The sequence below is a fragment of the Gekko japonicus genome, unplaced genomic scaffold (assembly GCF_001447785.1).
Source record: "Gekko japonicus isolate JY-2015 unplaced genomic scaffold, Gekko_japonicus_V1.1 scaffold59, whole genome shotgun sequence".
NCBI classification, from domain to species: domain Eukaryota; kingdom Metazoa; phylum Chordata; class Lepidosauria; order Squamata; family Gekkonidae; genus Gekko; species Gekko japonicus.
In genome coordinates this window covers 1,905,335-1,932,995 of record NW_015169174.1, presented here as the reverse complement: position 1 = coordinate 1,932,995, position 27,661 = coordinate 1,905,335, and the positions used below count along the sequence as shown (strand labels likewise).

The window sequence follows — 27,661 nt, the reverse complement described above, 5'->3', positions numbered from 1 at the left end:
GATACTCTAAAGAAACGCATAAAAGGGCCAGAAAGTCAAAGTCCAAGTCAGAATCAAGTGTTGCTTCCTTATCTATATAGCACAAATGTCCAAGGCTGCAAGAAGGACTAAAGTAGCTCAGTTGACATTTAACTCATTAAACTGAGGTTCCACGCAATTTACACAGGGGAAAAAAAATCTAATTTCAGATTGTTATGTATAGCTGAGCTGATCACTAGACTTGGGGTCTGCTCATCCATGGAACCCAGTATTTAACACAGATGAAGGTGATGAGTACCGAGCACAGAGAAGTAACGTGGTGCAGGGATTAGTATGCCGGACTGTGATCAGGAGATCTAGTTTGAATCCCTGCGTCATCCGTGAAGCAAACAAATGACCTTAGAACAACCACACAGCCCCAGTCTTATGTACCTGAGAGATACGGTTTCTGTGCCTCATAGAGAAACCTTCAAGCCAAGGCTCAGAGATGCCAAAAGGGGGCTTTAGGCAGAGTTTCTAATGGTCAGGGAACATGGCTTCTGCAGCAAGCCGTGGCTGGTTGGCTTAGACTGTGCCGGCTGAAGCTAAATCCAGTCCTGTGGCTGAGTCGGAGTGGTCGGGGGATGGGGCTCCCTCTCCTGACCTTCGATGGGGTGCCTTTGGTGCCTGCGTCGGAGGTTAGGAGTTTGGGTGTGCTCCTGGATCCCTCCTTAACTATGGAGGCCCAGGTGGCAGCCACTGCCAGGTCAGCCTTTTACCATCTTCGGCTGATTCGGCAGTTGGTCCCCTATCTCGACTGTGACGACCTGGCTACAGTGATCCATGTGACGGTCACCTCAAGATTAGACTACTGCAACGCTCTCTACATGGGGCTGCCTTTGTCGCAAATTCGGAAGCTGCAGCTAGTGCAGAATGCTGCAGCCAGGCTTCTGATGGGTCTCCTGAGATGGGAGCACATCCGACCTGTGCTGAAAGTGCTGCACTGGTTGCCTATAGCTTTCCAAGTTCGCTTCAAAGTCCTGGTACTTACCTTTAAAGCCCTATATGGCCAGGGTTCGACATACCTGAGGGACTGCCTTTCCCCACTGATACCCCAGAGAGCACTTCGGTCGGGGGCTCAACATCAAAAAATAAATAAATAAAAATAATAATAAAAAATCCTACAGTTGTCAATTTCCCCCACTGCCTCCTTTCCCGACCCCTATTTTCAATGAATCCTTCTGTATTTGTCCCCTCTCTGTGATCCCAGATCTTGTCAAAAGTTTCTGAACACTTTGCCAATAGAAATAATTCAGTCACAATAAGCTTGCAAAAACAGACATTTATGCACATGTGTACATTTTGTTATAAGAATATAATTAATTTCTGGGGGCAGGGGGAGGATTGGCATATATTGTAGCAAACCTTGGACATCAGTATTAGTGACATTCAAAGAGCCTATACTATTATTACAGAGGGGGATGTATTTCTATAATCTCCTCAGAATGCAAAGATGGTACCAACTGATGATTCACCAACTTCTACAAAATTTGTTCAACACTTCAGACTAACATACTTGAAGAAAACACTTGCTGGAGAGTCCTCTCTTGATTCAGATATCCATTGGCTAAACCCCAGTATCCTGCCCTGTTAATACCTAATATTTAAAGCATCAATTGGGGCAACAGGTTCTTGAATCAGAAAAAGGTTCTTGAATCGGGGGGGGGGATCACAAAAAAGAATCTGCATAAATTCTGGTCAAGATTCTTCACCTACTAACATGAACAGTTACATCAACAACAGCAATGCTGGCATCTATTCTCTAGGGAAAAAAACCTTTTCATAATGTCCTGGTGTGTTAATAACACAGCAAGTTTGACTCTCTCTTACCTTTGACCTATCATGGAGATTCAGCCCATGTGGACTACTCCAGCTCTAAAGTACAAAATACAAATACAATAACTTTATTGGCATAAAAACTCTAAAGTAAACTTGGGAACCTGTACATACATCTTCTGAAGAAGAAAAAATGTGAACACATAACGTACTCGATACCTGTGTGTGCAATTACAGTCAACTATTTAAAGATTTGGGATGTGGTAGCCCAATCTGGTCAGAACTCAGACACTAAACAGGGTCAGTTCTTGAATTGCAGACCACCGAGGCAGACTCTGCGGAGGAAGGCAATGGCAAACCCTCTTTGCTACCCACTACCCTTGAAAGCCCCTTGTCAGTTGCAACTTGATGGCACATATATACACATTTAAAGATTTGTCCACTGTACACCTAGGGTTGAAAAAGTCATGCTTTTCATTATAACAGACAAAATCAGAATAAGCTTCAACTTCTTGTTGTTGTTGTTCAGTTGCACATTCGAGTCGAACTCTTCACGACCCCATGGACCACATCATGCCAGGCCTTCCTGTCTTCCGTAGTGCTCTGGAGTTTGCTTAATTTCATATTCATTGCATCGATAACACTGTCTAACCATCTCATCCTTTGCCATCCCCTTCTTCTTTTTCCTTCAATCTTTCCCAGCATCAGGGTCTTCTCCAGTGACTGCTCCCTTCTCATTTGGTGGCCAAAGTATTTGAGATTCTGCTTCAGTATCTGGCCTTCCAGGGAACAGTCAGGGTTGATTTCTTTTAGGATTGACTGATTCGATCTCCTTGCAATCCAAGGAACTTCTCCAGCACCACAATTCAAAAGAATCTATTCTGCGGCGCTCAGCCTTCCTTATAGTCCAACTCTCACAGCCATACATTACTACTGGGAATACCAGTGCTTTGATCATATAGACTTTTGTTGGCAGGGTGATGTCTCTACTTTTTATTATGCTGTCTAGGTTTGCCATCGCTTTCCTCCCAAGGAGCAGGCGTCTTTTGATTTCATGGCTGTAGGCACCATCTGCAGTGATCTTGGATCCCAGGAACGTGAAGTCTGTCACTGCTTCCATGATTTCCCCTTCGATTTGCCAAGGAGTGATGGGGCCGGATGCCATGATCTTAGGTTTTTTAATGTTGAGTTTCAAGCCAACTGTTGTGCTCTCCTCTTTCACCCTCAGCAAGAAGATCTTTAGGTCCTCTTCACTTTCTGCCATTAGAGTGATATCATCTGCATATCTGAGGTTGTTAATGTTTTTCCCGGCAATCTTAATTCCAGCTTGCGATTCATCCAGGCTGGCATTTCGTATTATGTACTCTGCATATAAATTAAATAAGCAGGGTGACAATATACATCCTTGTTGTACTCCTTTTCCTATGCTAAACCAATTATTTGTTCCATATCCAGTTCTAACTGTCGCTTCTTGACTCTTATACAGGTTTCTCAGGAGACATGTGTGAGGTGGTCTGGTACTCCCATCTCTTTAAGGACTTGCCACAGTTTGTTGTGATCCACAAATCTTTGGCATTGCCCTTCTTTTCTTTGGGATTGGAATGTAAACTTTTCCAATCCTGTGGCCACTGTTGCATTTTCAAAATTTGCTGGCATATTGAGTGCAGCACTTTAACAGCATCATCTTTTAAGACTTTGAATAGCTCAGCTGGGATACATCACCTCCACTAGCTTTGTTGTTAGTAATGTTTTCTAAGGCCCATTTGACTTCGCACTCCAGGATGTCTGGCTCAATATCAGTGATCACACCATCGTGGTTGTCAAAGACATTGAGGTCCTTCTTGTATAGTTCTTCTCTGTATTCTTGCCATCTTTTCCTAATTTCTTCTAGCTCCCTACCATTTTTGTCCTTTATCATGGCCAGCTTTGCACGGAACTTTCCCTTGATTTCTCCAGTTTTCTTGAAGTGATCTCTAGTCCTTCCTATTCTATCGTTTTCCTCTATTACTTTACATTGTTCATTCAGGAAAGCTTCCTTATCTATCCTTGCTGTTCTCTGGAAATCTGCATTCAGTTGGGTAAATCTTTCCTTTTCACCTTTGCCTTTCGCTTTCCTTCTTTCCTCTGCTATTTGTAAAGCCTCATCAGACAGCCACTTTGTTTTCTTGCATTTCTGTTTCTTTGGGATGGTGGTGATTGGTGCCTCCTGTACAATGTCATGAACTTCCATCCATAGTTCTGCAGGCATTCAATCAAATCTAGTCGCTTAAACCTATTCTTCACCTCCACTGTATATTCATAAGGGATGTGATCTGGGTCAAACATGAATGGCCTAGTGGTTTTCCCAACTAGTGTTACAAAAATGAAAATGTGTTAAATATTTCTTTAAAAATTCCCAATCCAAAGGGCAACACCAATCAAAGATTTCGTTCTGTCTTTTCTCTTAAGAAAGTATTAAGTTTGGAAATCCCACAAATTCAAATGATGTTCAGTATGAACTATCATTTACTGTGTCAGAGGAGAAGTGGCTATCCCAGCTTCTCTGAAGAACTGTATGCCATATTTAAGAGGGAAGAATACTAAACTTGATTCATTAAGAAATCAAGAGCAACAAGCAGCATGATAAAAAGAAACTTCTGAAAAACCAAGGTCTCCTGCCCCGATTTATGAAAATGCTATATTTCAGTACCATGAAAAGACACGACAAACCCTATGCTTGATTACAGCAGCCCCTCCTGCAATTCATATTTGAAGAAGAAGAAAAAGAGATTGGACTTATACCCCGCCCTTCACTACCCAGAGGAGTTTCAGAGTGGCTTACAAACTCCTTTCCCTTCCCCTCCCCACAACAGACACCCTGTGGGGTAGGTGGGGCTGAGAGAGCTCTTGACAGAAACTGCTCTTTTTCAAGAACAGCTGTGCCAGAACTATGGCTTGCTCAAGGTCATCCAGCAGGTGCAAGTGGAGGAGTGGGGAATCAAACCCGGTTCTCCCAGATTAGAGTCCGCACACTTAACTGAAAGTTTGTCTAAGGTTTGTTTGTCTACGTAACATTGCATTTTTAAAGCATGAGCAACTGAGGATGCAACAAGAACTTGGGAACTTCTTTTCATGCTTCTCATATATCATGTAAAAGGTGAACTAGCACATCTCTTTCCTTTTTCCCTCAGACTTATGTACAAATGCACCATTGATCTTTTCACAAGAGATATATAATGTTACCACTTCACAGGCATACACCAAAAGCATGAAAAGTGAATGCAAGAAACACTAGTGCATATTTCTCTCCTAGATCCATCACATGCAAACCTTACCTTAGCACAATGTAGGGCAGAAATATTGGAAAGAGTTTATGGAGCAGTTTGAACTAATCCTGGCTTATTTATTTTACAAAATTCATACCCCCACCTTTCTGCCCTCATAAGGGCAACCAAGGGGGCTAACTAAAAATATACATAATAAAGTCACATCTTTAAATACCTCATTATAACTATTAAAACCAGAGCTAAAATACATACAAAAACATAAAATAAGCAAGAAGGAGGGATCACTGAGGGAATGCCAAATGAAAGAAGGGAGCCTTCACCTGCTGGCAGAAGATGGGAACAGAAAGGGACAGAGGAGTCTTCCTGGGCAGAGATTTCCAGTTTGTGTACCACACGTCAGAAGGCCCTCTTCTGGGTTGCTATCCTTCTAATCTCAGCATGCAGAGGCACCTGAATCAATGTGTTGGAATATGACTGTAGTGACTGGATAGGTTCAAAATAGAGTAGGTGGTCCATCATGTATGTTTGTCATAAACCATATAGGGCTTTAAAGGTCAATGCCAGGACCCTGAATTGTGCCTGGAAACAGACTGGGAGCCAGTGTAGGTGAGCCAAGACTGGAATGATATGGACCCTACGACTCATTCCAGTCAAAAACCTGGATGCAACATTCTGTCCCTATTAAAGTTTCTGAACACTTCTCAAGAGCAGCCCCATGTATAGTGCATTGCAGTAATCTAAATATACCCAGGACATGCACTACAGTAGGCAAGATCTTTTCTGCCCAGGAAAGGCTGCAGCTGGCTAACCAGTCTGTGTGCATTTAAATATCTCAGGAGTTTTCAGTTTTTTGTACCTGTGCTGCTCAACTGTGACACATTAAATACATACAAAAAGCCATCCTGAATTTCTCCTTGTAGTTTTATTCAATCTGCACCTGCATGTACTTACAGTATGCACAAACACATACCTTATAACTGGCTGTGAGTACTATTATCAGCTCTCTGTAGATATTAAAAAGACCTGCTCTAAGCACCTGAAGGAGAAAAACAATAGATACCAAAGAACCAAGGAACAGGAAACCAAACTTGATGAGAAATAAAGATCTGTGGCTTTCCCTTCACATGTGCTCCACACACCTCCTCCTTTTTTCCCTTCCCTTAGCAAAGATAAATGAAGGGAAAAAATACTCAACCTTTGTCCACCCACCCACCGCTATTACCTAAGGGGGAAGGGACATTTTCAAACAACCCAAAACCACATGTGCTCAGACACAATGACTCAAAAGGCAGGGTAGGTAGCTGGCCAGCCCACTTTGTACTGCTAACAAGGGGAACCTAATTACAGGAAGAGGTTAAAGAGGGGCAGATAAAAGGGATACAAAATTTCAACATCTGTTGCTATAAAGGGATAAGCAGTGGGGAAAGGTAAAGGTGTCGATTTGGTGTCAGAGATGGCATGAAGTCAATTTCAAAGAGTTAAGAAGATCGAGAACTGAAGAGGAAAAATTAGAGGGTTCTTTAAAAAAAATAAAAGCTGTCAGAAGCACTTTCAGAAAAAAGATTATTAAGAAGAGAGAGAAAATGTCTGCTTGGTGAGAATAAAGCGAACTTTGATTTGTGTTTACAGAGCTCTTATTGACTTATGGAACAGAGGTGCGCTTTAGAATACAAGACAACCCCTGGATCACATCAGTGATCCATCCAGCCGAGTCTTCAATCTTCAGCAGTTACTAGATGTTTTCGAGAATGAGCTTAATTACACATAGCATTTTTAAAAGCATGCATGCATGTACACACATGCTACATATCCTTCTCTAGTTAACCTTCAATCTCTGGAAGTTTAAATTTAAATTCTTACAAGACTGCAATTGTTCCTAGCATTCATGAACTTGTTTCATTATTTTTGGGCCTGATATGATTCAGGAAAATAAGTATGAGTAGTGTAAAAAAAACCCTTTCACTTTACTGTTTTATGTAATAGTACAAGAGAATAATCAAAAACATTTGCGGAACAACTTTAAAACCCTGAAAATTTTGTTTTCTTCCACACTCTTTTAGTCCTACAAGCCTTGTACACGTTTCTCTATTAAAGATATATTTCTTAACCCTATTTTCTAGAGGAAGACATTTTGTATGCCTGATACTTACGCATGCTCTTCTAAGGACTTTTCCATTTCAAATATACCTTTTAAAAAGTGTCCAAACTTTCACAGTACTGTGGATGTCCTAAACATTATATAATCTAAGTAATTCAAATTCAGTTTCTCAGCTGCCCGAAATATTCTATTGTACACAAATATCTTAGATCTGATATGATATGGGGTGATCATACCTAGACCATTTTATATAAATTGAACAAATGAGTATCCGAACATATCTTTGAGCTTTCTTCTGGAAAACATCCCTACCCTATACTCCTACTGAAAAAACAAAACAAAATGTGAACTCAGAATAAGTGATAATGGGAAGGGTCTTATACAGGTTATCAATTACTGAGAACTAAAAGGAATGCTTAGCCCAATGTACAATCATTGCACGTTTACCTCAAAGGGTAAAGGAGCACACACAACATTAAATAGTAACTTTCAGAAGCTGCATACATCCCATCTCCCTAGAGGTGGGAGCCTCCTGAATTCCCGCAAGACATGATAGCGTTTGGTGTCCAAACAGTTGTTGTTCAGTCGCACAGTCGAGTCCGACTCTTTGCGACCCCATGGACCAGCTCCCTCCAGGCCTTCCGGTCTTCCGCCATCCTCTGAAGTTTGCTCAACTTCATGTTCGTTGCATCGATGACACTGTCTAACCATCTCATCCTTTGCCGTCCCCGTCTTCTTTGACCTTCAATCTTTCCCAGCATCAGGGTCTTCTCCAGTGAGTGCTCCCTTCTCATTTGGTGGCCAAAGTATTTTAGCTTCAGTTTCATTATCTGGCCTTCCAGGGAACAGTCAGGGTTGATTTCTTTGAGGATTGACTGATTTGTTCTTCTTGCAGTCCAAGGGACTCTCAAGAGTCTTCTCCAGCACCATAGTTCAAAAGAATCTATTCTTCTGCGCTCGGCCTTCCTTATAGTCCAACTCTCGCAGCCATACATGACTACTGGGAATACCATTGCTTTGACCATGCGGACTTTTGTTGGCAGGGTGATGTCTCTACTTTTTATCATGCTGTTTAGGTTCGCCATCGCTTTCCTCCCAAGGAGCAGGCGTCTTTTAATTTCATGGCTGCAGTCACAGTCTGCGGTGATCTGGGATCCCAGGAACGTGAAGTCTGTCACTACTTCCACGACTTCCCCTTCTATTTGCCAAGGAGTGATGGGGCCGGATGCCATGATCTTAGTTTTTTTGATGTTGAGCTTCAAGCCCACTTTTGCGCTCTCCTCTTTTACTCTGAGCAAGAGGCTCTTTAGATCCTTTTCACTTTCAGCCATTAGAGTGGTATCATCTGCATATCTGAGGTTGTTGATCTTTTCCCCAGCAATCTTAATTCCCGCTTGTGATTCATCCAGGCCAGCATTTCGCATGATGTACTCTGCATATATATTAAATAAGCAAGGTGACAGTATACATCCTTGTCGTACTCCTTTTCCTATGCTGAACCAATCAGTTGTTCCGTATCCGGTTCTAACTGTCGCTTCTTGGCCCTTATACAGGTTTCTCAAGAGACATGTGAGGTGGTCTGGTACTCCCATCTCTTTAAGGACCTGCCATAGTTTGTTGTGATCCACACAGTCAAAGGCTTTAGCATAGTCAATGAAGCAGAAGTAGATATTTTTCTGGTACTCTCTTGCTTTCTCCATAATCCAGCGAATGTTGGCAATATGATCTCTCGTTCCTCTACCTCTTCGAAACCCAGCTTGTACTTCTGGTAGTTCTCTATCCACGTACTGTTGAAGCCTAGCTTGTAGGATCTTGAGCATGACCTTGCTAGCGTGTGATATGAGTGCAATTGTGCGATAGTTTGAACATTCCTTGGCATTGCCCTTCTTTGGGATTGGAATGTATACTGATCTTTTCCAATCCTGTGGCCACTGTTGCGTTTTCCAAATTTGCTGGCAAATGGAGTGCAGAACTTTAACAGCATCCTCTTCTAAGACTTTGAATAGCTCAGCTGGGATACCATCACCTCCACTAGCTTTGTTGTTAGTAATGCTTTCTAAGGCCCATTTAACTTCACATTCCAGGATGTCTGGCTCGAGGTCAGTGATTATACCGTCGTGGTTGTCAAGGACATCGAGGTCTTTCTTGTATAGTTCTTCTGTGTATTCTTGCCATCTTTTCCTAATCTCTTCTGCTTCTGTTAGGTCCCTACCGTTTTTGTCCTTTATCATGGCCAGCTTTGCATGGAACGCTCCCTTGATTTCTCCAATTTTCTTGAAGAGATCTCTAGTCCTTCCCATTCTATTGTTTTCTTCTATTACTTTGCACTGTTCATTCAGGAAGGCCTCCTTATCTCTCCTTGCTGTTCTCTGGAAATCTGCGTTCAGTTGGGTAAATCTTTCCTTTTCGCCTTTGCCTTTCGCTTTCCTTCTTTCCTCTGCTATTTGTAAAGCCTCATCAGAAAGCCACTTTGCTTTCTTGCATTTCTTTTTCTTTGGGATGGTGGTGATTGCTGCCTCCTGTACAATGTCACGAACCTCCGTCCATAGTTCTTCAGGCACTCTATCTATCAAATCCAGACCCTTGAATCTATTCTTCACCTCTACTGTATATTCATCAGGGATGCGATCTAGGTCAAACCTGAATGGCCTCGTGGTTTTCCCAATTTTCTTCAGTTTAAGTCTGAATTTTGCAATGAGTAGCTCATGATCTGAACCACAGTCAGCTCCAGGTCTTGTTTTTACTGACTGGATAGAGCTTCTCCATCTTTGACTGCAAATTATATAGTCAATCTGATTTCGGTGTTGCCCATCTGGTGATGTCCATGTGTAGAGTCGCCTCTTAGGTTGTTGGAAAAGAGTGTTCGCTATGACCAGTGTGTTCTCTTGACAAAACTCTGTTAACCTTTGCCCTGCTTCATTTTGCTTTCCAAGGCCAAACTTGTCTGTTATTCCAGTTACCTTTTGACTTCCTACTTTAGCATTCCAGTCCCCTATGATGATGAGGACATCATTTTTTGGTGTTAGTTCTAGGAGGTGTTGTAGGTCTTCATAGAACCGGTCCACTTCAGCCTCTTCTGCATCAGTGGTTGGGGCATAGACTTGGATTACTGTGATGTTGAATGGTGTGCCTTGGAATCGGACCGAGATCATTCTGTCATTTTTGAGATTGTATCCCAATACTGATTTTTGTACTCTCTTGTTGACTATAATGGCCACACCATTTTTTCTACGAGATTCTTGGCCACAGTAGTAGATATAATGGTCTTCTGAGTTAAATTCGCCCATTCCTGTCCACTTTAGTTCACTGATTCCTAAGATATCGATGTTCAGTCTTGCCATTTCATTTTTGACCATGTCAAGCTTGCCTTGATTCATAGATCTTACATTCCAGGTTCCTATGCAGTATTGTTCTTTGCAGCATCGGACTTTCCTTTCACCATCAGACACATCCACAACTGAGCGTCCTTTCGGCTTTGGCCCAGCCGCTTCACTCTTTCTGGAATTACTTGTACTTGCCCTCTGCTCTTCCTCAGTAGCATATTGGACACCTTCCGACCTGAGGGGCTCATCTTCCGGCGTCATATCTTTTAGCCTTTTATTACCGTCCATGGGGTTTTCTTGGCAAACATACTGGAGTGGGTTGCCATTACCTTCTCCAGGTGGATCACGCTTGGTCTGAGTTCTCTGCTGTGGCCTGTCCGTCTTGGGTGGCCCTTCACGGCATAGCCCACAGCTTCACTGAACTACACAAGCCCCCTCGCCACAACAAGGCAGTGATCCATGAGGGGGGTCCAAACAGTACAGCATAGCTTTTCACACATTTGAAGTGTTAGAAACCCAGGGTCAGAGAAAAGCAAAGGTCGTCCTATCACTAAATAAGCCACAAACAGAAGCTACAAGTTTGGTGTAGTTTTGTAGAATGTTCTGACTTCCTGAAGCAGTGGATCAGAAGGAGAACCATCAACATCTCCTGGGAAAACAGCACCAAAGGACGGTTCAGCTGGCAGCAAAGGAGCTTAGGAAACACAAAACAAGTAAGGCAGCAGACAACCATAAGGCCTCTGTTTGCTTTATAGGGTAAAGAAGGAGAACAAGGTGGTGAGATTAAAAGATAGTGCTTAGGACGAAGATGCGTGTTACTTTGGCAATTGTCCTAGGATCTCTTCTTGAGTTCTAGAGCTGAATCACTCTAACAAGCTCTCAAGGTGTGCTCCAATGGCATGGAAAAACAATATGCAATGCCCTAAGCCAGAATGAATATCTACCACAAACGTTGCCTTAAATGTTCCAATGTAAGGAAACCACCTGATAGCATGCCCCTTTGTTTCTAGAAATGTGAGCTTTTGAGATTGTGGAATCAGTTAAGCTGTAGCCCATTCTATTATCTCTTGCATGTTATATGAAACAAGGAGAGCTTGGTATCAAAATTACCAGTTGCTGCATTACAATTCTAGAGTATAATAAGTGAACAAAAGTCTGCATGGGGTGAATGTCTGCAGCTATTTAGCAGTGACAACACAGATGAAGTCAGAAGAAATCTCCAGCCTTCGACGGAAAGAAGCAACACAGTAACAGTGGGGGGAAATTAAAAACTTCCACAGTACATTCCATACAAAAACTCAGCTCTCTGGGAACTAGCATATAGAGTCACACTTCTGATCCTTTGCCTTCTTGTAACTGGCCACCATCAATCACTTCCCATAGAAGGTGTCCCACCAATTTCCAATTAATATGTGTATGTGAGACACCTAAACTATGTACACTTCCGCTCCTCCCCATGTGAGGCCTGAGAGGGGCATTCCAGTGGCACACTGCATTCCACTACAACAAGCGAAAAGGGAGGAATCCGTGACACTCAGCAGCCATTGTAGACAGCATCTGATTGGTTGGATTGTTCCAGGCTTTAGCTCTGCCTGTCAGTCAGGCTTTTGCCTTATTGAAAGATCAAACTCTATCTTCCCTGTTCATTACCTTAATCCTATTTTCTGCCCAGCTTTATTATCTGTAGAAGCTTCCTTGGGAAAGGCAGAGAAGGTGACATGGCCACTCCTTACCTACTCCTAAGAGCCGCTTGTATTTGAGGTAACCCTGGACAAGTTCATGAGCAAAGCAAGCAGGGAACAAGGAGGAAATGGGCAGAGGCCAAGCTGAATATCATTTGGAATGCAGTCTAAACACAAATTGCATGCAGACATTCACCACATTAAAAAAAAAGTTAAAATAATATGCCATATTGATAGATTTTACATGAACACCAAGCTACTGGAAGCTTCCTCTAACCATATACCTCTGCAGCAAAATATTATATTCACCAATTCAGTCTTCAAAGACTGGATGGAATGAAAATACTATTAATCCTCACAATTCTGTGATGTAGTTCTGTGTTATACCTATTACAGTTTGGGAAATGCAGCAAGGATACAGCATCTTGCCCAGTACCACACAGTGACTTTTTATGGCTGAACAACAATTCAAATCACTGACTCATTATTCACTGAATCATACATCTGATAAAATGAAAAAGCCCAACTGAAATGCTACAACATATGATAAGAACACCAAATATAGTAGGAGGTACATGAGGTATATGATTTATTTGGCATATTTTTATCTCATCCTTTGTCCAGTGAGTTCAGGGTGGTGTACAGCAATCTCCCATCCTCCATTTTTTCCTCATTTTTCCCCTTTCCTTTAAGATCAAAAAAGTTTAATTCTGGGTATAAGTATGCACTTGAAAGTTTATACCCAGTGTGACGATATGGCTGCCAGGCCTTAAAATGGATACCAGCCTGGTAGTTCCTTACGTGTGTGTGTGTGGGGGGGGTACTCCATAGGGAACAATGGAGCTGCCATACCTCCCTGCCTACACTTCCCAGCAGCCTTGAGGGGAAAGAGCGGGAAAAGAGGGACACACCCCAGGGACGGGGCCAAGGGGAAAGTGGCTTTTTGGCTCCTGAGGGGGAAAGAGTCAGTCTCAGCCTGGTCTTCAGCATGGACGGCAGGTTCAAGTGAGAGTACAGGTGGGACTCCTGTCACCAGAGACTCCGTGGGCAATCCAGGCCACCATAGATCGTGGTGGAGAGCCAGGAGGGTGGCAGTGCTGGTGGCCAGTCCTGAGGAGGAGGGCTGGAGTTTCTCTCCACAACAGGAGGGGGAAACGCAAATCCTGGCCTGAGGCCACAATCCACTACAGAGGTAGAGAGAGTGTGTGGGTAGGGACAGAGGAATTGCTGCTCGAGTGATGTTAATGCAGGCGTTTTACTGCCTGCGCCACCGCTCCCGCCACATAGTCCTCCCCGCTCTGCACATTACCAGGGGCAAAGAGAGGCCATGGAACACAAACGGGCCTAAATCTGAGGGTTTGCCAACTCTCCAGGGGGTGCCCAAAGATTGAGGTACTCACTTCCCAAGGTGGGGAATTTAGCCAGAGGGGTCTCATTGTCCCTCAAGGAAGGCAGTAACTCAATTCAGTGAGTGGTGGCAGCGTTTAACGAAGAGAAATAGTCCCACCAGGCAGGGTGGGAAGGCCAAAACAGGGGCTTACGAGCCACAGGACAGCACCTCAGTCTCCCAGGGCTGAGGGCGGGTCCCTGTTTCGCCACACCCAGAATTAAATTTCGTTGGTCTTAAAGGTGCCACTGGACTTAAACTTTGTTCTACTGATTCAGACCAACATAGCTACCCACCTGAGGTAGCGTTAACTCTGCCTAAGATAGTGACTGGCCCAAAGTCAACCAGTGAACTTCACTGAAGGGTGGGGATCTGGACCTGGGTCTCAAAGTCTAATATACTAGCCTCTAGACCATGCTTATATATAGGTACATCTAAATTTAATAGTACAATGGAGAATCTGGACCACTAGCTAAGGAAATTATACCCAAAGTTCAGTAATTTAGTTGGGTGCAGAGGGAAAAGGAAAGGAAGAGAACCCTCTGGTAAGCACACAACCAGCAAAAGAGACAACTTAAGCAGTGGCTGAGAAAAACATTACAAATGTTCACAGTGGGGTTGCAACTATCCTGATCTTCAGGAAAATTAAAGCAAGAACTGATACGATACTATTAACTGAACTGCTTGGAGTGCATGCACACAGCATTACTGGCTCAGTTGAGAGGGAACCTGGTTTCTATGAAGCATTTAGAAGCAGAAGTAGGGATTAAAGGATGTGCTCTGGATTGGTTTAAATCAGGGGTGGCGAACAAGTTCGACAAAAAGAGCCAAAATTTTAAACTGTAAGAGTCAGAAAGCCACACCACGCAGTGGCTCGGGGCGGCGGGGGGGGGAGGGAGAGAGGAGAGCCCTCCCCGCGCTTGGAAATCCTGCAGGGGACCATTGCCAGGGGAGAGGGGGGGTCTGCCCCGCCAGGTCGCCTCCGGAGCCCCTTTCACCGCGCTCTGGGGGAGCCCTCTCGGCGGCCAGCCCCGCACCCCCGCGCTTCTTGCCGCCCCGAGCGAGGCCAGCGCGCCGCAGCCAAGGTAAGGCACCCGGCGGGAGCGCACCGCCCTGCGCCAAGGAAGCGCTCCCGGCGAGCCCTCGCCTTCCCTCCGGCCGACGATCCCGGGGCGCGCCCAGCCCGGGCCGACCCTCCGCCGGCAGGGCCCTTCGCTCCCTCTCGCCGCTGCCTCCTCCTCCGGCGGCCGCAGCTCCTCGCTCGCCCCCGGCCAGCTTCTGGCTTCGCGCCGGGCGCAGCGCCTCCGGGCAGAGCGCAGCGTCCTCGGCCTCGGAGAGCCGCCCTGGCTCGCCTGCGGCTGAAAGACGCCCTCTCCCCGGAATGTGTCGCTTGGAAGCCGCCGAGGAAGCGCCGGGCAAAGAGCCGCATTCATTTTGGCCGGGAGCCGCATGCGGCTCGAGAGCCGCGTGTTCGCCACCCCTGGTTTAAATCATTCCTTATGAACAGAACTTAAGGGTTGTTATTGCAGATGAGTTGTCATCACCGTGGAACTTATCCTACAGGGCTGCACAAGGCTCAGTCTTATACCCCATGCTATTTTATCTGGTTTTGGAGCAGGTTGTCATTGACTTGCTGATGGTACCCAGCTCTCTATTTCTTTATCTAAATTGTCTGGTGATGCTGTAGATGTCCTGAACCATTGCCTGACTACTGTGGTTAAATGGCTGCTACGATCTGGGAGGCCCTTGTCTGAATCCACTACTCTACCATGGAAGCTTGCTGGGTGACCCTGGGCCAGTCTTTCTCTCTCAGTGAAGCCTACCACACAGGACTATTATGAGGAAAAAAATGAGTGGCGGAGAACAGTGTAAGCTGCCTGGAGCCTCCACTGGGGTATAAAAATAAATAAATATAACAAAACATGTACACACAGAGAAAGAAAGGGTCCCATACTTTCCCACGCATGCTGTCTCACGGAACTAAGCTGTATTAGTTGTATGCTGATAGAGAAGGAGTTTTTCACTGGGCAGCAGCCTTAAAATAAAGGGGGCTGGGGGAATGGCAGCTATGACCTATGTGGTTCAGTTAACTGTAAATGACTGACGCCATTCTGGAATTCTCACAGACATTAATGGGGAAATCATCACAAAGAGAAGCAATCCAGGATTAGATGGCTGCTCTCTTTTGAGAACAAAAATTCAGAGGTACGATCAGCTGCCCCTTTTTGCTACTATAGCAATTGAGGAAATGGGTTTAAGCTGCAGAAAGGCAGACCTGAGTTTTAAAACAACCGGGAAATGGGTCCTAACTGTAAGAATAGCTGGACAGTGGGGGGAAATTGCTCACACAAGTTGTGAAATTCTATGTGAGTGTATGTATGTATGCATGCACACACACATGTGCACATGCTTTTAAGAACAAGTTGAACCTTTAAATTAGGATTTAGATCCGGAGTTCAATGGTCAGAACTGACCTAAATGGCTCATAGTCAGTGCTCCCTCTAAGCTGTGGAGTCTTGTGAGCAAAAAATTCTACTTTGCGAGCTACTGGCATTAAAGCTGTGAGCGACCAATTTGGCTACTGCATAAATTAGTTTGCTCTGGAGCCATCCTTCCTGAGCTAAGACAAAAAACTGTGAGCTGGAGGCTAAAAAACTGTGAGCTAGCTCACACTAACTCAGTTTAGAGGGAACACTGATTGTAGTCCATCTATTTCTATGTCTTTAATAAGGATTAGCTCTGCACAACAGTTAGCTCACACAGTTTCTTTCTTTCTTTTTTTTCCCCTTGTTGAGAATAACAGTTTTTATTAAGTGAAACAATGAGGTAACAATAACAACAATTGGAATAACATGCTTAAAAACACATAATGGGGGTTATCCTACTGTACCCCTGAGATAGAGATTTCTGTGAAACAATTTAACATGAAACATAGCTTTGTTATCACCAAACTTAGTATGATATTGAAACCTAGTACAACTGGCAATTGGTGACGTAATAAACAACGGTTACAGTAAAAGACCTCCAAACAAGGCTTATGGGATATGGGAGGAAAGAGCAGTAATCTATAGATAACAAGTCACAAATGAGTGTATAAATTAAACAAAGCATAAATATAAAGTGATTGATGATAAATTTATGTAAATAATACAAAAGCATTCGAAATAGACAAAAAGGCACTCAATAAAAATTAAATCCATTTGATATAATTCTTCCAATGGGAAGAAATAAACTCCTCTGACTCCAAAAAAGATAATACTGGGAACCATTTCGCGGTAAAGTTAGATACCGAGGGATTTCTGGCATTGCAATTTTGTTTATCCGTTATGCTTTCCGTCAAGAATTGATCCCATAGTTTCCTAAACAGTAGTCAGTTTTCTTTTTTTAATTCACAATTTATTAATTTCTGTAATGAACAATAATACAGGTTACTGACCTTATTTTCCATCTATTATATTATTCACCCCCAAAATTATTAATAATAGAAAGTATTCTCAATCATACCACAGGCAGATTTTCCTGTTCCAACATATCCAAAGTCATAGGAGATTCTTACCTCTCTAAATCCCAGATTCTCAAAGGTGAAGTATGTCTACAGCATGCTGTTCCCGTCACAAATGAACTATCAGCAAAGGAAGAAAACAAAATAAGGTTAGGCACATCCTTCTTGCACCACCAGTAAATACCTGCTGGACCAAACAGCAGTTGCCAAGACATTGGAGAGGTGCAAGGAAGACCATACACACAACTGCCACATCCTGATTATCAAAGGCAAAAGCACACCAACCTAAACGGGGATGTAGATGGAGAGCAGTACAGGTCGACACACTGGTACCTTTATTTGTAGGAAACACAGAAAAGGGACACCAGCTTCAGCATGACACTAAAATCCTGCAAGTGTGTAAGTCATGGCAGCAAAACGGGGGGATAAATTATGTGCCTAGTATCATCATGACAACGCCAGCATACGCCTGCAACTCCCAGCCTACCCAGGCCTTTTCCTTTAGATGACAAAAAACACTGATCTGTAAAATCCATTTCAAGACAAGCAAAACAGAACCCAGACGCAAAAGCTGAAACTTTCTCCAGAGTTGTATCATCATTCATGTTGGTCTTCATTACTTTAGAGAGGAAGGTTTATGAAAGCTCACAATAAATTGCCAGTATGGTAAAAGCCAGCATGCTGTTGTAGTTAGAGAATTGAACTAGGATCTGGGAGACCCAGGTTCGAATCTCCACTCTGCCATGTGACTGACCTAACCTACCTTGTTGTGAGAATAAAATGGGGGGGGGAGAGAGAACAATGTAAACTGTTTTGGGGTCCCATTGGGAAGAAAAGTGGGGTATAAATATCTAAACAAAAAGAACTGGAACTGTCATAGTGCTCCTTCAGCCTCCTTAAGCTTAAAGTGATACTAAGGACTGCTTCATGAGCTGTTTTTCCATCTCTACTGTGTAAAAAATATGAACTTTGTAGTGTTTGCATGGTAGCCCAAGTGTAGGTGGTATGAAACACAAGGCCATCTGTTGTACTGGCTTCACAGTTTTAAAAGACGTTACAAATTAAGCTCCTTTCCCCCCATTAAATGGAAAAAATAAAGTGAGATGAGGCTCCAGGTCCAACTAGACACATTTCTGCATAATTATCCTTTTTAAAAAATGACTGAAGCAAAACCCATTCATGGACTAACTCCAAGATCTACCTTCTTCCATTTGTAAGCCCAAAAGGAAGCTTTACAAATGTAATTCAAAGAGTTACTTCGGGCAAGCCCAAAGGAAGCCTCTTTAATATAACATTTATGTACATCAGCCAGGTGCTAGTTTAAAACCCAGAACAAAGAGTTTGGTTTTTTTGTGTGTAGGCCTACAGCACATTCTCTTGACCAACAGACTGGAGGCCAAGCTGGCTATCAAGGATGGAGATGTCAGGACACCAATACGTTCTTAAGTATAGAGCGGCACATCAATTGACCTCCAAGTCAGCAAGCAGCACCGTGGTCAATGGCGCTTGGAACTACAAAGCTAGGTGCTGAGTTTTGTCTCTTCGTTCTCTTTACCATAAGCCATTAGGAAATTGTAAAGCCAATTACCGTGGCTAGAAACATAATAGCTGCTTGGAAATCACTGAAGTGGGCAATTGGGTTTTTACTGGGGGGGGGGATATCTCCTTTGCTCCACACAGACCTTTAAGAAGAAGGTATGTAGCGTCCCTCCAGAGACTGAACAGGTCTAAATTAGCATCAAGGTATGTCAATAGGAAAGGAGAAGTGGGTGGAGACCACCAGCACTAATCCCTAACACTCTGCAGGTACAACCTCCTAGCCAGTCTGTGGTAGGGATTAGAAATTTCTCAACAGCCTGCTCCCAAATTGCTCCTTAGGGTCACTTCCCTCCAGCTATGCCAATCATGACGCACAGTTTTTCAATACACCCTGACATCTTGCTACAGAAGAAGTTATGGAGTTCTCATAATCAGAAAGTTTCTAATACAGAGATTGAAGAGAATGGAGTTCTCTTGTGCCTTCCCATTTCTACATTTATTTGCAAACTTTCCATGCCGTTCTGTAGGCATTTCGAAACAATGTGCAAAAAAGAAACAGAAACAATAAGTACAATATTAAAATTGAAAAAACAGAAAAAGCTGTATAGCAAAACAGACAGTAATTTAAAAAGAGCAGAAATAATCAGGCATGAACCAGAAAATAACAGCTTCAAAGCTATGCTAAATAAGAGGTTTTGGGCTCTTCCGTTTCCGAAACTCTCAGGATACAGCAGGGCAGTTTTCACAGAAATCATTAATAACTTGTTTCTTGAAACGTCATTCCTGAGGAGAAAAAGGCCTATAACAGAGTACCTTCTTGTAACTAACCTCAGAGTCCTGAGTGAGATGGTCACCCTAGGGCCCATTTGTTCATGCAGTTAGGCAAGTTAAGTTATTTGTTTTCAGATGTTGTTCTGTTTCAGACTGCTGGTTATGAGAAGGAGTCCTAAGGCTGGTGGTGTCTCTTTGCTGTCTTAAGCTTTTCCATAGAGTCACAATACAATCCTACGCAATTTACACTCTTCTAAATCCACAGAGGTCAATGGGGCACAAGTTGGTCACAAGTCTTCTTTCTTGGTTACTGTGCTAAATAGCTAGAAGTGTTACCAGAAGTGACAAATATAAGGCAGATAAGGAAGAGAAGTTATGCTAACTGGACTGTTTAGAAAGCATACACAGGTACATGTTCTGCATAGCCGCACAATCTGGCATTTCATTTTCAACTGACAAGGTTCGAATTCCTACTCTGCCTTGGAAGCTTGCTGAGTGACCTTGGACCAGCCACACACTCAATGTAAACTGCTTTGGGTCCCTATTGGGAGAAAGGTGGGACATAAATGAAATAAATATTTTCACCCAAATGGTTGGTAAGAAAAGCTGGGAAATGAGTGGGGCTGAAATACAGGTGGGGGAAAAACTTACTGTGGGGAGGGAGAAGCGTTTCTCCCCCCCCCCCATTACTCTCAAATGGGTACTATTCCATATCTCTACATACCATCAAATTCTCTACCCTGCACTATCCTCTGGTGCTTTAGAACTTTTTCAGCACCAGATCAAGACATATCTATTTTCCCAGGTATTGTTCTGGTATTATTTGCTGTATTGTAGTTAAGGTACTTGATGTATTATGGTTCCTTTTTGATAATGCTGGTACTGTGACTAGTAATTGCTAGTAACTGTATATTAATGTTTCGAGGTGGTGGCTGCTGTTTTTAAAACTTTTTTTTAAGTTTGATACAAGTTTTTATCTGTGTCCAAGCTTTTAGATTTGTCATTGTTTTAATATACATTATATTTCATATTTGTGTTTTTTAATTTGATTGTAAACCTCCTTGTGCTTAAATAATAAAGTAAATGAAAAATTAAATACTTCCCACAGATTCAAAATTCTTTGAACACCAGGAGCAAACCAGATAAAAATAAAGTTTTAAAAATCAATTCTGAATGTAGAATTCTGGATGCTCTGGCACAGAATTGACTTGGGGGGGGGGGAGCTAACTGTATATTACCCTAGATGCATAGTGCACTACATGTTCACTAGAAGTACTTACTTATACTCACTGTCAAGGAAGACATAAATCCAGTTTGCTATTTCCCCCCGTAAACATTGATGTAAATGAATCCAAGGTGAATGGAAGTACCATTGTGGAGCTGGACACTCATATTTTGTAGCTGAAATGCACAGAACCAGACTGTTTTGCTACAGATCTACATTTAGAGGAACTTGCTACGGCCTGAAAATAATCCAGATGAAAATACAACAGTTTTATCACTCAAAAAGACTCTCGTATGACCTGGAAGCTACCACACATTCAAGGTGAAAGCAATCATCACAAAAGCCAACTTAAATTGGTCTAAAGCAAGTCAAAATTGATTTTAATACCACCTTCCCAGACCCCACTACAAGTATTCTAAAATGTGAACAGGTATCATGCTTCATTTGCAAAATACATAGGCCATGACCAGCAATCATTTGCTCTAGGACCAGGGCTAATTGCTTTATTCTGAACTTTTGTATGCACAGCATACCCTCATTTCTTAGATATATTCACTAACCATTCTCCATTCTAACCATGTTACCCCATTCTGTTGAACAGAGCCTCTCACTTACACACAGCCAAGCCTACTTTACTCTTTATGCTATCCAACACATCCAAGCTTCAGACTCTATCCTCTCAAAAAAAACAACCCAATCCCTGTACTCTTTAAACTAGATGTTAATATCCCATTTTGGAAATTATTCTATATGAAGAATCATCGAACCAAGAAACAAAGAAGCTATTACTTAGCAGAGCCCTGCAGCTGGGAAATGGGGGGTACAGCAGAGGGGGCTGAGAGTGGTCTTGTTGGAACAAAGACCCTGGGCGTGGGGGAAGAATGAACCAAAGTGTCATAAAGGAACAAGGGGAGGAACTGAGTACAGAAAGACGAGACCAAAGAGAAGGACACTTTGCTTGCGTCTCTTTCAACCACAGAGCTACATCAGCCACAGAGGTCCAAACTTGTGCAGCCTTTGAGTCCATGTCAACACGCTCTGGCAAGGGCGGCCACCAAAGCTGTCAATTCCTTCACCAACGTGTCCATCAATTGCATTCAGTTCTTCCCGAGCCACACTGGCATTTTAATTACTGTTGGGTAAACTAATTTGTCCAAATGAAGGCAACTCAGCCTAATAGAATATGCAGGCTCCCTGACCTCTGACAGGCAATGACACAGGATACAAAAGGAGGCAGAGGAAAGCTTTTTTAAAAAATCAGAGTCTTATTACTCTCTATTACTCCAATTAGTTAAGCTCCAGCGCTCTGAATTGGGGGGAAAAATTGCAATTAAATCCATTTTTGATGGCCTGGAAGTGGGTTACCGAACCGCCTGGCCTGTGAAACACTGATATTATAGCAGCAAAGGTCAAAGTCTTTGTCGGCACCTGTGGGCCCCCCCCCATCCTGCCTCTTCCTCCTCACTGCTCCTGTGCCCCTGTTGAAGTGAATCATTAGAACATGTCATGTCTTATCGTGCCTGCCACCAGCCCTACTAACCTAATCAGTTGACATCATTATAGAAGATAACTCCTGCTTTCTGATTTAGTGCTAAGGTCATATAAACTTTTTGTGTCTCCCCTGTTGGAAAGTGATGGAGAAGAGCCCCAATAACAGCAACACTGCAAAAGTAGTAGAGCACAACTCAGTGGATGGCCCCCAGCAGAACCTACACCCACTACGGAGAATTTCCAGCTGTGCAAGCACATTCAGAGACAACTGGATAAAAAGAGAGCATTCTTCTTTCCCAGGAAACATCATCCCAACATTTAGGACAACTGGAGCTAACATCAAGTTTAGTCTTAATTGACTGATTCTAAACCTGCCTCTATTTATCAAAGGGCATTACTTCAAAAAAATAAGGCCTCAAGGCAGCCTGATTGAGATATGCTAGGAAGGTCAGAATCATTGACAAAAACGAAAACACACTATATTTAGGTTGCTGTAATAAGCAACAAGTTATTTGGACCCTGACAAAATCAAGGTTTGGTCTATAAATGTAACAGCATAAGTTGATGGTAGAATGGACTGCACAACTTGCAGCTGCAGGTAAAAGATATCATTTTTAATGCTCTCTCTACCTAAAAACACACCTCCCTGAAAATAAAATTAAAAAAAGATAAGGGGGGAAAGGTTCTGAGTTGCTAGTCCTTTATTTACAGAGAATTTTGTACTGTAGAAAAGCACACAAGATGGCACTGAGCTGGATAGCCAGGAGAGCCCGATCTTGTCAGATCTCGAAAGCTAAGCAGGGCCAACCCTAGCAAGTACCTGGATGGGAGACCTCCAAGGAATACTAGGGCCAGGACGCAGAGCAAGCCACCTCTCTGAAATGTCCAAGTCCTACTAGGGGTCGCCAGACATCAACCACGACTTCCAGGCACACATACATACATACACACAGAAGCAAAATATTCACCAAAAAAAGACGTGCCTACAGCCTGAACTGGTGCAGTCCATTCTGCTGTCTCATTCTCCTACTCTGCTTCCACACAGCAACAATTTTTCACGTTCCTTTTGTTGTTGCTGTAAGTGCCAGGGCATTCTCAGTGGTGACAAAGCATCCACACTGCAATTTTCCTCATACTTTCCTTGCCTCAGTCTCCCAAAGCCACCTTCCCCTAGCACAGAAGAGCTTTTTGGACTAAAAATATGGTAACTAACATATCATCATTACAGTATGTCATTTACGAATATAGCTACACAAATGCAATGCTGTATACACCTTTTGAATGAGACACCAGCTGCATGCTGCACCTATTTGGTCAAAGTGCTTTTTGTGGATCAGTGTCTGTTAATTACACTGGGCCTTATTTCTGCCGAAGCTTTCACTGAATTAAATTTATCCATCTGTCCTTAATTTTATTTACAAACCACAAAGAACAGAACATTCATCTCATTTCTATCTACAGTGCCCTTCCACATTAAAAGATATCTTTGTAATTTTAAACAGCTATTAATTTTTGCCAATCCTGCTCTTTCCGAATATAGATTAGGGGTGGGATATAGATCCTCAATGCATTCTACACATTAAAGGTTTTATGAATCAGCTCATGTTTTCTTGATCAGCAGGTTGAACTTGAAGTTACCACATAGCATATTGTTCCAGCTATGATTAGAGATGGGCAAACTTTCCCAGACTCAAATTGGAAGGACAGCAATTCTCATTGGTGGCCCCCTACTTCTCCCTTGAGCTTCAGCCGATGCCTACCTTACTGTCCTTTGGAGGAGGAGGATACTGGATTTATACCCCGCCCTTCACTACCTGAAGGAGTCTCAGAGCAGCTTACAATCCCTTTCCCTTCCCCTCCCCACAACAGGCACCCTGTGAGGTAGGTGGGGCTGAGAGAGCTCTCTCGAGAACTGCCCTTGAGAGAACAGCTTTGAAAGAACTTGTGACTGACCCAAGGTCACACCAGCAGCTGCATGTGGAGAAGTGGGGAATCAAACCTGGTTCTCCCAGATTAGAGTCTGCACTCTTAACCACTACACCAAACTGGCACCAAATTGGCTGCCCAGTCTCAGCATATCTCTTTATTGAAGCCTAACTGAGGAATTTCATCTTGTGACCTTTTTAAGATTGTTTTATGGATAATATTTTAGGCTGCTGAATGCTGTTTTATGCCCCTGCCTTGTTTTAATATTAATATATCTCATGTCATTCTCCTATCTTGTCAAAATCCTTTACCAATCACTCTATTGTGCTGTCTTTCTTCTCTGAAAAACTGGCTCTTCTGCTGTTTTCCTGGTACTACCACCCTGCAACCCAGACCTTCAGCCACAGCAGTTAGAGTCTTGCAAAGCCCAACTGGGCTCTTAAAGTTGAGCTGCCAAGTAGCTATTTGCTAATTTACTATCAAACACTGGTAGTAAATGGCAAAGTCTATTACATGAGTAGAAAGATGGACAAAAAGCTTATTAGCTTCTGGTCTTCACATTTTTAGATCTATGCACCATCATGATGCTATTTTCCAAGATCTCTGCCAGCTTTTGAGTGAATTCCTCCTTAAGCATGCATCATAAACTGTAGACAGAAAAGCTATACAAGAACTTTGCCTAGTCCCTTCAAGTGATAAAGGCATTCAACATAGAAATGGAACAAACATAGGGCAATGTGATGAAGTATATTTCCAGAATTTATAGCATTTGCCACCACAGAAGAAACCTGTAGGGAATACCGATACCATATGCACAGAAGGATAGTAATAATTCAAGTGTGTGCTACCCACCCTAATTGGAAAACTGGCCCCTGGGAAATAGGTGTTTGCATTTCATACTAAGGAGAACATTGTGTAAGTATTGGGAAAGTCATAAGGCTAGATTTAGGACAAAGATGTCTCACATCTAACTTGGATGGAAGACAAAACCTAGTTATTTCATTGTTTCATGTCTGGATTACTGGTCAGAATCATCCTCCACACTGCTTCCGTTCATGGGAATTTGTTCCAACCCAATCTTCTTAGAGTACAGATGAAAACAAAGCACCATTGCCCAAGTGCCTAAGAAGCTGGTCATCTCCTAGGAATCTGAAACTTTTATTCAGTGCAAACCTTCATCACGAATATGAAATATTTTTCTAGTCCTATGAAAATATTAAACAGACTAGAGCCAACTGTTTCACCATAGTCAAAAACTCTGCCCACAAGCATAGCATTCCTTAGTGATTCCTAACAGTTCACGGATGACCAATTTATGATCTTCTTGAAGGCTGGTTTTGTTTGTTTATTTGTTTTGGCAGCCCATAGTCTTGTGAGAATTTTGTGTCACAACTTTAGTTTCTGAAAGCATTTCATGCTTTTATAATTGCAGAGAAATTATGGTAGCAGAGTGGAGGCCCCATCATGGTATTTTTATTAAACCCAGGGGTCATTTCCTGCAGGAGCGCACAGGAGCGGAGCTCCAGCACTAAAGAGCCCAGGGGGCGGGCACATGCAACAAGCCCCACCCCCTGCTCCCAGCAGCCCTCAATCAGAGCAAGAAGCAGCCAGGTAAATTGCAGAGCCCCCCCCCGGCCCCCGGGTCCAAAACAGTCCAGTGGCACCTTTAAGATCAAGTTTTATTCAGGTACAAGCTCTCCCTCTTCTGTAAGGACAGATCTGCACATCCCCCCCCCCAATAGCTAGCAATCCAAAACAGTCCAGTGGAGCCTGAGCGGTGGGTGTTGCCTTCTGACACACTTCCGGTGATGTCAGGGGGTGTGGCATATGCAAATAAGTTATGCTAATGAGTTGTGCTAATGAGCTCCTGTACCTCTTTTTCTATGAAATGACCCCTGATTAAACCCATTTACTATTGTTGGAATTGTATCTGGTATTATTGTACTTTTAATTATTGTACGCCGCCTTGAGCCTGCTTGTCAGGCAAGGTGGGATATAAATCGAAAGTAATAAATAAATAATAAAATCTAATGCAGTTCTGACTGCAGCCACTAGGGGCACAAGGACGGCAGAGCACAGTAAAAAGCAGTATCTGACTTTGGATTTAGCATTTCTTTAATGTTTACTACCCCCTCATGGATCACTGCCTTGTCGTGGCGAGGGGGCTTGCGCGGTTCGATGAAGCTGTGGGCTATGCCGTGAAGGGCCACCCAAGACGGACAGGCCACAGCAGAGAACTCAGACCAAGTGTGATCCACTGGAGAAGGAAATGGCAACCCACTCCAGTATCTTTGCCAAGAAAACCCCATGGACAGTAACAAAAGGCTAAAAGATATGACGCCGGAAGATGAGCCCCTCAGGTCGGAAGGTGTCCAATATGCTACTGAGGAAGAGCAGAGGGCAAGTACAAGTAACCCCAGAAAGAGTGAAGTGGCTGGGCCAAAGCCGAAAGGACGCTCAGTTGTGGATGTGTCTGATGGTGAAAGGAAAGTTCGATGCTGCAAAGAACAATACTACATAGGAACCTGGAATGTAAGATCTATGGATCAAGGTAAGCTTGACGTGGTCAACTTCAGAGGTCGGCAGAAGACAGGAGGGCCTGGCGGGAGATGATCCATGGGGTCGCGAAGAGTCGGACTCGACTGTGCGACTGAACAACAACAATGTTTACTATGAGACTGAGGGAAACTCTTGCTTCTCAGATCCTGCTAAACCTATCAGCCAAACCAGCATTGGAGCAAGGCAAAACCAGCCAGAACAAAATACAAATATCAGCAAACTTCCATGGCACAGTGGGGATTTGAACCTGGGTTTCCCGGATCCTAGTCCAACACTTTAATCACTACAGAAGCTTAGCTTCCATTATAAATAGCACAGGGGTGTCTGAAGATAACCTGGGCCAGGTTATTCCAATTCCTTTCATTTTTGGTCTTGGAACTGGTGGCCAGTTTTGAGATTCCTTGTTTCATTTCTGTGTTATACCTGGGACAAACAGACAGATGGACACGCGAATCCTTTTATTATTATAGATCACTGGTTCCCAAAGTGGGCAATACCACCCCCTGGGGGGCGCTGGAGTGAGCCAGGCGGGCGGTAGGAGCCTTGGGTGCAATTGGGGGGCGTTAAATAAAAACAAGGGGGCGGTGGAAGCATAAAGAAAGAAGAGTCCAGAACCTATCTAAGGCAGCCTTTTCCTGCCTTCTCCTGGTCTTCCCTGGGATCAGGGAGGGAGGGGGAAGGGGGTCCCCACAGTCAATCACAGTCATGGATTTGCAAACTGCAAATGCATGTGCACCCTTGTAAGACTGGTGTTGCTGCTGGGCTATTGTGTGGTGGTTGCTGCTGGACTCTGGCTTCAGGCCAACAACATCTTTCTTTATTATGCTGTTTAGGTTTGCCATCGCTTTCCTCCCAAGGAGCAGGCGTCTTTTAATTTCATGGCTGTAGGCACCATCTGCAGTGATCTTGGATCCCAGGAACGTGAAGTCTGTCACTGCTTCCATGATTCCTCCTTCTATTTGCCAAGGAGTGATAGGGCCGGATGCCATGATCTTAGTTTTTTTAATGTTGAGTTTCAAGCCAACTGTTGTGCTCTCCTCTTTCAGCCTCAGCAAGAAGATCTTTAGGTCCTCTTCACTTTCTGCCATTAGAGTGATA

The 27,661-nt window shown here is 43.3% G+C and overlaps 1 protein-coding gene across 1 annotated transcript in view; it reads right to left on the bottom strand.

The window, feature by feature from the left end:
- The window catches only part of FBXW4 (F-box and WD repeat domain containing 4), a 106,047-nt gene that overhangs the window by 16,434 nt on the left and 61,952 nt on the right, over window positions 1–27,661 (bottom strand). The window contains exon 6 of the mRNA XM_015415939.1: window positions 17,107–17,172. Within this exon, the coding sequence (XP_015271425.1) occupies window positions 17,107–17,172 (66 nt within the window). The remainder of the gene's footprint in view (window positions 1–17,106; window positions 17,173–27,661) is intronic.